Source organism: Muscardinus avellanarius (genome assembly GCF_963383645.1).
Source record: "Muscardinus avellanarius genome assembly, chromosome: 1".
Classification (NCBI taxonomy): domain Eukaryota; kingdom Metazoa; phylum Chordata; class Mammalia; order Rodentia; family Gliridae; genus Muscardinus; species Muscardinus avellanarius.
Window position 1 is genome coordinate 44,196,424 of NC_137786.1, and position 14,130 is coordinate 44,210,553.

General features: G+C 41.9%; 1 protein-coding gene across 1 annotated transcript in view; it reads right to left on the minus strand.

The window, feature by feature from the left end:
* The window catches only part of ARL15 (ARF like GTPase 15), a gene marked incomplete at both ends in the record, with an annotated part of 411,109 nt that extends 397,978 nt beyond the window's left edge, over positions 1 to 13,131 (minus strand). Inside the window, one exon of the mRNA XM_080716907.1 lies at positions 13,084 to 13,131. Coding sequence (XP_080573033.1) covers positions 13,084 to 13,131 — 48 coding nt within the window. The remainder of the gene's footprint in view (positions 1 to 13,083) is intronic.
* Between the last annotated feature and the right edge of the window lie 999 nt (positions 13,132 to 14,130).

A 14,130-nucleotide genomic window follows, 5' to 3' on the forward strand; every position in this document is an offset into this window, starting at 1 on the left:
AATCAAAACTACATTGAGATTCCATCTAAGTAGAATGGTGATAATTAAAAATACAAACAATAAAAATGTTGGCAGGGATGTGGGGAAGTAGAAACCCATATACACTGCTGGTGGGATTCCAAATTAGCACAGCCAACATGGAGATCAGCGTGGAGATTCCTCAGAAGGCTGGGTCTGGAACCTCCATATGACCCAGACATACCACTCCTCAGCATCTTTCCAGAGGAACTGAAGTCAGAGTGTTATAGTGACACATGCATATCCATGATTATGGCAACACAATTCACAATCGCCAAGCTATGAATGGGTTACAAAACTCTGGTCTATACAATGGAATTTTACTCAGCCATAAAGAAAAAAGATATGTCATTTGCAGGAAATGTAACTAGAGAATATTATCCTAAGTGAGATTAGCCAGGCTCAGAAGTAAAGGGTCTTTTCTACATAGAAACTGAGAAACAAAAAAAACTTCAAATAAATGAAGAGAGATACCAGCAGAATAATGGGAGCAGATTTGGGGAAGGAGGTAGAGAGGGGATGGGGGGGAGACTTTATGAAAGAGATGGTTCAAAAAATCCTACATATATAGCATTTTCAGTATTATGAACAGGGAAAAAGGAGCAGGACGGAACCCAGAGGGAAATGTGCCAGGTATTATGTGCATATATATATATGTTCCTATAACACTAAATCTCAATATATGGTTACAGTATACTAATATAAGTATTTTAAAAGGGGGTGCTAGAGGTATAGTTCAAAGATAGAACAGGAAAAAAGGAGAGAAGGAAGGAGGAGAGAGAGCATTGATAAAAATATGGAATAACTCCCAGTGAGAGTTTCTTATACTAGTGATGGGAGTCCATTTGGTACAACCACTTTGAAAAAATGCTTACCATTATCACCACCACCACCACCACCACCACCACCACCATCATCATCATCACCATCATTATTATCATTATTATTATTATTATTATAACAGGTCTGGGGATGGAACCCAGAGGTATTCGACCTCCAAGCTACACCCCATACCCAATTTTTTATTCTTTATTTTGAAACAGGGTCTCACCGATTGCAGAGGGCCTCACTAAGTAGCTGAGGCTGTCCGCGAACCGTGATCCTCCAGTCTCAGCCTCCCAAATGCTGGGATTACAAGCGTGCGCCAACACGCTTGGCAAACTTACCATTATTTATATGCTTACCAGTGACTAAAAAAAAAAAGCACAAATTTGTGCAACAAAATGAAAAGATTCCACAGGTATGTTAACTGAAACTAAACAAAGAATTTGTAAAATATATATTTAATAAGCTGAGCATGTTGTTGCATACCTGTAATTCCAGTACTTGGGAGGCTGAGATAGGAGGATTGCAGGTCAACCTTCTCAGCAACTTAGCAAAGCCCTTTGCAATCGGTGAGTAAAGCTGGGGGAGTGGCCCAGAGGTAGAATTCCCCCGAATTCAATTTGTAGCACATATATACATACACAGATACATATGTGTACATATTTTATATGTCTTACAGATGTATGTTATATTTATGTATATAATCTATTATTCCATTCTTATGAAGTTTAAAATCAAGCAAAACTAATCTATGGTGATACTGCCTGGAATGGGTCATGAAATTTCTCTCCAAACTATTAAAATGTTTTACATCTCCATTTGGGGGCGATTACAAGGTATGTGCACATATAAACTCACCTAGTTGTACCTTTAATACTTTTTCATCTCACCATTTCTTTGATTGAATAAAATTTTAACTAGAATAGAAAAATGATGAGTACTTACTTCTAAGTGGAGTACAACACACACACTATCTCATTTAACCCTCAAAAAGCCCTATGCTAAAGTTTCTTTGTAAATAAGATTCTCAGATCGTCTAATAGACATAATTACCACCATAAACTATATGAATCAGAGCTGAAGACAGGAGGGGAAATATCGAAATGATAGTAAAAATTAATATTCTTCTTGTGACTAACAGAAAGCATATTAATTTATATGTGGTTAAATTATAGAACAGACAAAAATACATGTTTTGTCCAAGCTCAAGGAAAACATTTTGATGCCCAGTACTTAAAATGTACTAAGAAAAAAAAATGTGTTCCTACATATTGTTTATCTCACAAAAATCATTTTAATTTGTGAGGGGAAATTCTCAAGATATTACTGATAAGGAAAAATAATTGATGACATAAAGAAAGTGACTCACTTTAAATTTCCGCCTTCAGTTGATACCTTTATACTGGGTCACATGGGTGCATATGAACTAGCCTAGAAATTCTGGTTTTACATAAACACCTTGCAGTTTATTGATCATTTGTTTTTGTATTAATGCTGATAATCAAAGAGGCCCTGCTATTAACCTGCATTTTGCAAATGAGGAAATTATGGTCAGGAGAAATTCATCTTAAATGAAGTTCCCATTATTTTTTATTTTAGACATAAGTACATTCTAAATACATACAATCCAACTTGAGGGCTGACATACAACTGTTACCTTTTTCTTCTGCCAGATCTAACATTGAGACAGAAAGACCCTACCATCCACTGTGATTTCAAAACAAAAAAGATATTCCAATACCCACAAAAGCTGGGAAAATATCTCATTTTTTATGTGTAAATTAAGTTTCTGATTACACTGTAACACTGTCCTAAGTTTTCCACGATGGCATTTGAGAAGTACTTTATATCACAGAGATAGCAGGTGGCACACCTGGGACAGGAATTCAAACTCAGTCCTTTCTCTTTTCTATCACAATAATAAAAACATATACAGATTAAGATTATGGTCATGTTTCCAACCCTTCCAACAACTGGGGCAATTGTGAATGATTACTCAATTCTCTTGACCCTTGGTTTCCTCAACCATAAAATGGGATAATAGCTCCTAACCTCTCACATGGTTATTGAAAGGGCTGAGAGAGGAATGCCCATTAAACACTTCCCACAGGATCTAGCAAAGAGTCAATGTTCAATAAATATTAATACCAGTATCACCAACTTTATGACATAACTATATCTTAACAAACAGTGGTTGATTATGTCCAAGTGCTATTCTAAGTCCACCACAAATATTAACTCATTGAATCAATATCAAGAGCTGTTAAGTACAGAAAACTTTTGCTCCAACAAGTCTACTTCTAGAACTTGATCATAAAGTTATGATCAAGGGTTAGGAAGACCACATCGCATTTAACAATGTCCCTTTTAGAAACTCACCTTGGATGTCAGCATGTTAAAGCTGTATAATGGATAAATCTATTTGATTTTGACACCGTTTTTTAAAAGTAAATATTTTTAAAACAAAATCTAAAAATTTTAGCATGCAATGTTCATTGTAGTATTATTTGCAACAGTCAAAATTAAAGCAAAGAAAACACTCAAGAAAAATGTGGTTAGCTAAGTAAATTAGTTTACCAGTATACTGCAGAAAAGTCACATTGCAGAAGAGAAATTGTTACAGCAAAGTTTGAAGGGAAAGATAGGAGAGGAGGAAGGCTTATCTTGATTAATGAGGGTCTACATCTGAATATGTGTAAAATTATGAATATGACATGGTTAACCTGGACAACCATTGGTGGGAGGGGGGAAGGGAAAACGGGGGCGGGGGGGAGAGGGCACCAAATATAGTTTAAATGTATACTATTTATGTTCAATAAAAAAATTGTTAAAAGAAAAAAAAGAAGAGAAATTGTTACAATTTAGAAGTCCGTAAGTGCAAGAAATTAGATTATAAAGCTATCTTTATGATACCAAGTTGTTTTCTATATGCATGAGTAGTCTATATGTAGACTGCAGGACTCTACACTAAAATAAATATTTTTCTACGGCTTACTAGATTATAGATATTCTTCCATTGTGCTTTGATGTGCTTTCTGAATTTCCTTCACTAAGGTTTTACTCTAATAATGAGCATGTCATCAAAGTAATCTTGCCTCCTACCCAGGCAAAGAAAAAATACATATATAGTCAGTCCATGTATTAATATTAGAAAATGACTTTTAAACTATAAAACAGATGCATTATAAGAAAAATTAAAATTTAATAAAATTCCACTAAGCTGCTTATATGAATCACATATACTGCTAAAAACTAGTAAACAGAAGCATATAACCATGCAAAAAAGCCAACACTTATTCCTTTCTGTGACTTTCTCACAAAACCCAGATAAGATCTCTATATATAACCAAAATGGCAACATTAAAAGAAATGTGAAATATCTACTGATCTATTAACTTCAAAAACATTATCAAAGGAGAAAAACCAAGCTTTAAAAAGGGCAATATGTGGTTTATGCATATATACATATGTATAATAAAAATGCAACATGTGAGAAATGCAACCCTAACCCACTAACTCTGGGGCAGTTGTCAACACTAAGAGGGGCAGAGGAAGAAGGTGCAGAGGATATAGGAGGCTTCAGCAATGACCTTAAAGTTTCTTAAATTAAAAAAAGGGCATCAATTTTGAAGGTAATAATGTCAAAATGTAAACACTTATGGAACTGGCCGAAGGTACACAAAAGTCGGACACAATATTCTCTTTTTTTTCTGAATGCTTATAATAATGTGTAACTAGAAGTAAAATTTTTAAAGAAGCTCCTGAATCCTTATGTAGATAGATTGAGAACAGGTGTAGACCTTCTGTGCTTCAGTCAACAATCCTGAAATGCTCAAGGGTCATCATGTTGTCCCAAGAGGAAAAGGCAAGAGAGGCGGCTATCCTGCTGGGAAAAGATCCCAGGAGACTTTCTCTCAGAGAGACAAGGACACAATTAGAAGAAGTCCTCGGCTAGAAGGGAGGCAGTTCAGAGCTCAGAAAGTGCCCAGAAAAAGGAGGTACAAAGGAATCGGATAAATGAGAGGGTCTTGTGAATCTAACCTTTCCAATGATTTTTTTTTTTTTTTACCATTAAATCCACGTAGGTGTGTTGGGCTGTGAGCCAAAGAACAAAAGGCCAGCATGTACACAAAAAGTAAAGAGTGGGTGAAAGCAAAGCCAGTGAGCAAACTCTCACCTCAAGGCTCAACCCACACGGCTCTCCATGGGAGCCCAGCTGTCACTGAGTTCCCAGGGCCTCTCCTCCGTAACTAGGTGACAACAGCAATCCAGTGACCATCAATTTCCAGTACTGTGTGTATGATTCATGCAGCCCCTCTCATCCTCACCACAATTATGAATTATATTAGGTAAGTCATAGCTAATAATGCTGCCCAGCATGGGCTTGGAATCAGACGAGCTGGGCTCACACCCTAGCCGACTCTGCTGGTGCACGATGGTGGCAAATACTCAAACCGTTCAGAAGCTTGAGCTTACTCTTTCTTAAACTGCTAGGTCTTCTGGAAGTCAGTCATGTCTGGTTAACAGAACTTCTGGGAGGGTTAAATTAGGTGATGTCAATAAAATAGTCCCCTCTTTACCAGGCACTGATCTGAATTCTGTAGTAAGATGGTGCTTAAGATGGTCAGGACACGACACAGGTCACAGACTCAGGTATGGCTAGAAATACTCAGTTATTTCTAACATAGCTCTAGAAGTCAGGACCAGCTATAGAAAGTGTAAGGACCAGCACAAAATGAAGACACAGATCGCCTTGGTCAGAAACAAGGCGCTTCAAAATGGTGCCTGAGAAGCCTTCAACCTAGCACAGGCTGTACTATGATCCCTGCCATCACATGCCTGTGAAGCCAGCCCTGCTCCAAGCAGATGAGCCCACACTCAAATGAGGGGCAAACAGAACATCAAAACTCCTGAAGAACCTGGGGAGAAGCCACAGCACAAATAAAGGAGCTGCAGGCTCCATAATAAAATACCAGCTGGTATGATTTCAACATGGCTTGTCCTACCCTAAACACATAAAGTTTAATCTCCAAAGTCTAATGTCAAGGGCATCAAGAGGAAGAAAACTCAATCCAGCCAGGGTGCTGGCAAGAGGGTTTTAGGGAAGTGATGAGGATTAGATAGGTCACGAGGGTACAGACCCCATAATTAAATCCTTACAGACACACAGAAAGACACTCGCTGTTGCGGACAGCCTCACTAAGTGGCTGAGGCTGTCCACGAACCACGATCCCCCAGTCTCAGCCTCTCGAATGCTGGGATTACAAGCGTGTGCCACCACGCCCGGCTTACTCTCTGTTTTTTACCACGTGATACCTACAACCTCTTGGGACTCTGCCAATAAAAAGGCCATCAGTAAATAAGGCTCCTTGACCTTGGATCTTCAGAAACATGAGGCAAGAGACCTCTTTTCTTCATAAACTAGTCTACTTCAGGAAATGTCATTATGATATAAAAACCTGACTAATACAACATCATGAACTCAGTTTGTGAGAAGTATCAAGAGAAATCCCCATTTCTTTTATCTCAATGCAATTATTTGCCAAACCTTCCCTAAAATTTTTCCTTCTCTCCAGTCTACCTCAGAAACAAATCCTGTATATTTAATGTCATCTAGGGACTTTGCCCAACTGAAGTCCATAAGTCAAAGGCTGCTTGTGGCCTAGTGCCTGCTGGGTGTAGCTGCACTTCCCAGGCAGCCTGGGTAAAGGATCTTAGAATCACTGGAGCCTCTTCAAAAGGAAACAAGGCTTGTGCAAGACAGTGCCTCTGAAAGTGACACTAAGGGGCTGAGTAACAAGGATGCCTAGAAATCCACCTGTGGTCCCTGGAGGGATAAGAATCTTAAGACTGCCTCGGTGACCAGAGCACGGGCACTGAGGAGCAGAGCTCAGCATACACCCTAGTTCTCTTTTCAGCCAGCCTTCTGCATAATGGCCACTTGGCAGAACCAATTCTGAGGGGCAAGCAGCAGCCAGCCCACTCACGGCCCCTGCTTTCATGTGCCAGTGGCCACGGAGCACTTTTCTATACCATTTACTTAAGGAGAAGCAGAGTAGAATTGTCCCTTGGTACCTGCAGGGAACTGGTTCCAGAACCCCTCCAAAAAAAGCCAAAATTTACAGGTGCTCAAGTTCCTTATATAAAACAGCACAGTATTTGCAGCTGGTCTATGCACATCCTGCCATATCCTCTAAGCCAGACAAGAAAAGTCTGGACATGGTCAGCACACATGAACTTTTTTCCAAATATTTTTGAACACTGATTGTTTGACTTCAAGGATGCAGAACCCTTGGATATAGAAGTACAACTGTATTTACATGAAACACATGGTAAGAATTTCAAGTGTGTTTCAAAAGCTTCAATACCATTCTTCTGCCTAGCATGAAAAAAAAAAAAAAAAAAAAAACTTCTAGGGAGAAGGTCTTGAAGAGAAAGGGGCCTGGAACCGCATGCTAGGTCACTGATTTGCCAGCTCTGCTAATTTGGGGAAACTACCCAGTATCCCCAGATTTCAGTTTAATATCATTACATGTGAAAATCACTTACAACGTCTGCTCACAGTAAATGAGCTCAATAAATGTCACCTGAGTTTACCCCCTTTCTTGGTCCATTTTCACTGCTACTATGGAACCCCTGAGGCAAGCTAACTTTATCAAGAAAAGAGGCTTATTTAGCTCACAGCTCTAGAGATTCGAGGACACAATGCCAGAATCAGCTGGGCTCTGGTGAGACCCGCATGGCAGATATCAAGAGTACATGTGGGGGTGGGGGGAGCCTACATTTTAGAAAAATAGAAAGTTGGAGAAGCTGAAGTCCCTTGATTCTTTCAGAGGGCATACGTCCACTGAACCTAAGGACCTCCAGATAGGCCCTGCCTCTGGGAAGACCCCATGACTTCTTCACCATCACCACAGAAATGCACAGACTACATTCTCTCCCTTGCTTGCAACCCACCCACATGTGGCTTGGGCATCCTTCAGAATGCAAGCTCCTGGTGGCACAGATCTGTCCCCTGTGCCCCTCCTTGGACTCACCGCAACATTGGGGCAACAGAAGCTCCAGGGTCAGAGCTGACACCGCACAGACAAGCCTAACAGCATAGATTGTCTTCAGACTTCTTTACTGTGAACTTCGCAGAGGATAAACCTCTGTTTATTGTGCTTATAACTGTCTTATAAATCATTAATAAAGGAATATTAATATGACTGCCCAGTCCAGCTGACATTAAAACATGTTTGTATTTTACTACTTTATAGTCAGTCAAACAGTTTGTAATGCTCACAGATGTTCCGGGTTAAAAACAATATGCTTTTTTTAATCAATGAAATAATTCCACTCACAGATAACTGAGCATCATATAAAATCACATAGGGGCCTTTGATCCCGTTGTTTCAAATGGGTCCCTTTACAATCTTCTAGTACCTATGGGCTCTGTCCTCTGTGGAGTATCACAAGTTTCCGCTCTTGGTTGGCTGGTTAACTGGTTTTTACCCTGTCAGTGGTGATGGATTTGTGATGATCCATCCAAGTCCCTTACCAGATCTTCCTCAGTGACACATAAATATTTATGATGACAGATACAGCCAGTGACCAAGAATCTAGGACAAGGTCACCAGTCAATACGAAGACAAAAACTTACTAAATTAACCTTATTTAAATCCCATATGCAATATGCAATATGCAATTGCCATGAACATTACTTGGCAATTAGCCTCCAAGATTGAGCATTCTTTAAAATTGTTTGTTTGCTTGTTTTGAAACAGAGTCTCATTAAATTGCTAAAGGTCTTGCTAAATTCCTGAGGCTGGCCTCAAACCTGCGATCCTCCTGTCTTAGCTTTCCAGGCACAGGGTTTAAGGGTAGGCACCATCATGCCCAACAAATCAAGCATTTTTACTTGTCACATTCTGAGGCCTAGCTTTACATTTTGGCCTGCAGTAAAACAAAGAAACACATATGAGAGAAATGAACTAGAAAGCAAAGGAACACAGCAGAAATTTCCTCGTCTTCTATATGCCTTCCTCAGCCTATCCTGCTACAGACTCCCCAAGAGCCATGGGCCTGCACGTCCTACAGCACAGGGGACATCGTAACTCACTCCCCAAGATGAAAAGGGCCATGCACAAAGCAGGGGTTCCATAAGTATTTGTTGACTGGATTAATGAAAATATCAGAATGAAGTTTGATTTTCATAGGTATAAAGTGATGTTCAAGTCTTGTGCCTTTCTGCTTACTACTCTCTATCCTTCCATATTTTTAAACTAGTTTAAAGGCAATATAATACTTACTATTAAGTAGAAATACTCATTCCATAAGAAGTATAAGAATATCATACTTAATCACGATATGCTAACATTTTATATTTGAAAAGCTATGTGCTGTTCATAAGTAACTTTTCCTCTACATCTCAGTCAGTCATCATTGGCATTATATGGAATATAACCAGTTTTAGTGGGTAAAAAAGATGGCGTAAAAAAGGTCAAATTGGGACCAATTAGCATGAGACAACTTTCGAACCAAAACGAATCTAGAAGTTGATCATGTCCAACCTCTCAGAAAAACCTGGTAAATGTGATTTTCTCTTTCATTATAATTTTATTATTTTATCCCTCATTCATAAAGCTCTGCACATGTAGCACTTCAGAAAAGAGAGAGAAAAGTATGTTGGTACTGCCTGCTGGGGCAACAACTAAATCTTTACTCATAGTCCTGGTAGATATGAACAGGGCCTGTAAACTCCACCAGGAAAAGGGAAGGAAAAAAACTGTGCCCCCCTAGGAAGATGCCCCTATCAACTAGAAAACAGGTTTTTATGTTTAAACTGACAACCCGTTGGAAACAAATTATATCTTGATAATCTGAAAGTTAAGCATAAAGGATACTTTCTGCATTCCCCAGAACAAAACACCTAATCCAAACAGATATTATCTTGTCTCCTGTTAGAAGCGGTTGAGGAAAGTAGAATTGCCCTTCCTATCGCACATTCACTCCAGTCAACAAATAAATATTGGACAGTAACTAGGCACCCAAAACAAGTAAACGCCACACCAGGTGATTCATACAATTATTTAAGATTTGCAAGTTACCACTATTGTCCTGCACTGAAGTCATTTACAAAAACTCACCTTAATTATTAAAGTACTATCATCTGTCCTGGCTGTCATCTCTGAGAACATTTAACTGAGGAAATCAACAACAACCTCTAAGATCACAGTGCTCCTTCGTGTTTGACCATCTGAATAGTATTTAAAAGCTGTTCAAAATAGCACCTCCGCTCATTTCTTTCCACTCGCCTCCAAATAAGAAAGGTTAAGCTAAGACAACTAGCCCAAAGAGCAATGGACAATATAAATAAAGCTCCCCCAACAGCCACAAGGAAGTCCAACACCAACTGAAAAAAAAGAGAGAGAGAGACAGTGGATGACACACACCATTATTCCTGTCAAGTGCATGGGAGGCACTTGTTCTAGTCCACTCAGCAAAATCTGGGGTCCAATTTGGAATAAAAAGTGCATATTTTTTTTCTCCCTGGACACAAAAGAACTCAAGAATTGATTTACTTTAAAAATAAGATCCCAGACGCAGTCAAAGAAATTAATTTTTATTTTTCAGAAGTAGGGCTTTTAAAAAAACACCATACAAAGATCATACAGAAGCAAACAAGTCGATCTGAAAGGCGGGTGATGTGGCACATCATTTCCTCTTAAAGTTGATAAGCTAAAAGTAATCATGAAGGCCTGGCATGGTACTTGATACTTGGGAGGCTGAGACAAGAGAATCTCAGATTCAAAGCCAGCCTCAGCAACTCAGTGAGGCTTGCGACTTAGTGAGACCCTGTTTACAATAAAAAATAAAATAGGGCTGGGGGTGTAACTCAGAGGTAGAATGTCCTGGGGTTCAATCCCCAGCACACCCCAAATAAGGCAAACACAATAAAACCACCCCAGGAGGGTTGGGTTTGGTTTGGAGCTTTGTCCCCCAGTCCACTTAATGACGAAAGATTTTCTTAAATGTTTTCACATGGGATACCTGGTACACTCATAAAAAAACAACTATTTAGGCCGGGTGTGGTAGTACACGCTTGTAATCCCCACGCTTGGGAGGCGGAGACAGGAGGATCACGCAGGTTTGAAGCCAGCCTCTCTGGCTTAAGAGACCTGTTTCCAAATAAAAATATATTTAAAAAAAATAGGTCTGGGAGTGTAGCCCGAGGTAGAAGGGTTTCCAGGAACCCCAGTACCACCAAAAAAAAAAAAAAGAAAAAAAAAAGAAAAAAATATTTTCTTTAAGATTTTCTCACCTCCAAAGAGTAGTCAATAATTTTTATGGGTCTACTACACTGCATTTGTGAATTTTTAAAACGAGGGTGAAAGTGACAAAATGATTTTTTTTTAATACAAATGCAAAACTGGAGTGGATACATGACAGGTAAGACCAAAAAAGGCCAAGTCAAAATTGGGGCCACTATTTTGACACAAAGCTATTAGTAAGCTGGCAAAGAAATTAATTCTGATTTCAGGGTAACTGCGCCTGCAAACATTCACCCACCTGCCCTTAGCCTAGGTGTGAAGGGTGGTTATCTTGAGTAACTAACCAGTTTCCAATATTACTTTCACTAAATGCTTGGTGATCTTGGCATCTCAAAGACAGCTCTGTGAGGCAATCTGTAAATTTAAAGGACACTCAGTAAATAAAATAAAATGGATCAGAACCTCTTGAATTCCTTTTTAAGCAACACGTAAGTATCCAAAATAAGCTGTCAGCAGTATAGGGAATGTTGTCCTTTCTATTTGGTAATTATCCTCAGCAAACACTAGTTTAATGTTGGCAGACTGCATGAGGAAAAATCATAGTATTGTATAAAACAAGCTACAAATTAATCATTTAATCTAGAAACTAATCTTCTACATCTGGCAAATCTGTTAACTCATGGGGCACCTTGAATTTTAAAGAACGTTCATACTCAGAGAACCCACTTAACAAGCTACAGCAGTAGGATAATGTCCCTTTATCACAAAGATAGAGGAAGTTACTACCAGCAACAAATGAATCACAAAATAGAATTCGAACTTGGCACTTTCTACTCGCGTCCATTCACAAGGTCATGCATTAACTAGCTGCAGTCTCCATCTCTCCCCACAAGTTCATCCAGGTATGCAGCTTAAAGAGGAACATTTTATTCTTGTATATTAAAGTAAGCCCAAACACACAGATGACGATAGGAAACCAGCTCTCGCCCAGCGTTTCTTGATCACGAAAGCATCCAGTCTTTCTCAGCAGAGCCTGAAGTGTAATTCCTAGAAGGCGCTCACTGGCAAATCTCTGCCAGGTCAATCTGCAGTGGAAAACCGAGTGCCTGTGTCCAACGAGATGACAGGAGGGTCAAGATTTCTAACCGGCTACTTCAGCTCTGCAGGGCAATAGCGGTTCAGCCTAACACTGTAAACACAGTAATTGTATAGAGTCGAACACCGCTCCTGTCAATGAAGATCCGCTTGACCACAACAGGCAGCTCTAGGGCAATATAATTTCTGAAACAAAACACGGTGCTTGCTTGCATAATTCCACCAACACACGCACGAGTCGATTTCTACAGTAACGTTCCGTCCCCGCCTCTGGCTCACACTTTTCCCACCTAAACTTCTCAGCACGGTCCGGCCTAAAACGCCGCCGGGGTTCGATCGGTGCACAGGACCGCGGCGGCAGGCACCGCGGCCGGACCCGCGGGGCAATGCCCGCGTCCGATCCGGCTCGGACCAGGTTGCTTTATGGTAATGTGCTTTTAAAATCCCGCGGCGACCGAGGTCAGAGCTTTAGAGATCTAATAGCAACCAAATGATCGGAGCTGCCGGGCACTTAGTGAGCCATTCTGGTTATGGCTCTTTAATAGCACCTGGAGTTCAGCTAAAGGGACAGCGGAAAACTCCAGCCTCCCCAGAAAGAAAGTCCTCTGCGGGGAGCGCAGAGCAGAGCCAGGGGACCCGCCTCGGGCAGAGGGCGCCCCGCCGCCGCGACCCTCGCCCCGCAGCCCCGCCGCACCTCTACCTGCCCGCCCCACCTCCCCGGCCGCCCCCACCCCGAGTCCGGGACACAGCCTCGCAGCTGGCTGCAGGAGAAAGAACCCCAAAGGCATCCCATCCCAAAGAAAGAAAGCAAAAAGGCTGCGCCTGTAGGCGGGGGGCCATCGGGCACCCGGAGACCCGAGAAAGCCACTCGCCACCCCAGCCCCGCACCTACCAGATAATCCATGTACAGAAACGCCTCAGTTATCCGGAGATCAGACATCCGGCAGCCTAAAGCATCCGGAACAGCTCCGAACCCGGAAAATAAAGCAGCGTCTCTGGCTGCGAGCGAACAGCTCCTGAAAAAGCCAGCAACAGCGAAAATAGCCGAGAGCGGCCGAAGAGCCGAAGATTACACAAGGGGCGCGGCGATTGGCCGGGCGGGCGGGCAGAAGGAGAGGCGGGCGCTCATTGGCTGCGGAGCCTATAAAAGGCAGGCCCCTGCGGGCGGCCGGAGAGAAGCGCGGGAGAGGCGAGGGCGCAGGTTCCTGTGTGCGGAGGGAGGGGCGGAGGCGGGGGTGAGGGTGGCGCAGGCGGAAGAGCCAGTCGGGAGAGCGGAAAATCGGCTGGTGCTGCCGCCGCCCCAGCGCTGCGTGCTTCCACGGCCTCCCAGCTGGGGAAAGCCGAGCGAGCTTGGCGGCTGCCGGGCTGGAGAGCGCTGGCGTCCCCGCCCACTCCGGAGTAGGAAGCCAGCGCTCTTCCGTGAGGGGCGTGGTAGCCACACAAACTTGCCGCGTGTTCCACTAGCGCTTTCCTAAAGGCTCTGTGGCCTGGAGGCTGCCCCAGCAGCAGGAGAAATGTGTAGGAGGATCCTTTCGGAACAGGCAGCCAGTACATTGCTTGGGGGCTGAAAGACTCGCCACAGGCACCTTGGGCGCTTGAAACTAAGCGGGGCGATTCCTAGGGGTCCTCACGAGGCCCACGCTCAGCTGAGGGTAACCCAGGTGCACCCTCTTAAAAAGCCTTTGTAACCCCCGGACAAGTCGCTTTCCACGGAAAAGTTATTCTCGGAAGAAACTGATCAGTTCTTTGCATACATTGAGTACGATTACATTAAACACAAATCCAGTGCCCCTGAATAAAATAAGCAATAGAGTAAGAAGCTTTCCAAGAGAGCCAAGTAATACAATATCTGTGACCCGGTTTCAGTTTAAGAGGCAGAAATATCTATGCAGATGCACTTGAGACATCTGTTTCCCGGAAAACACCTTGGAAATGGGCA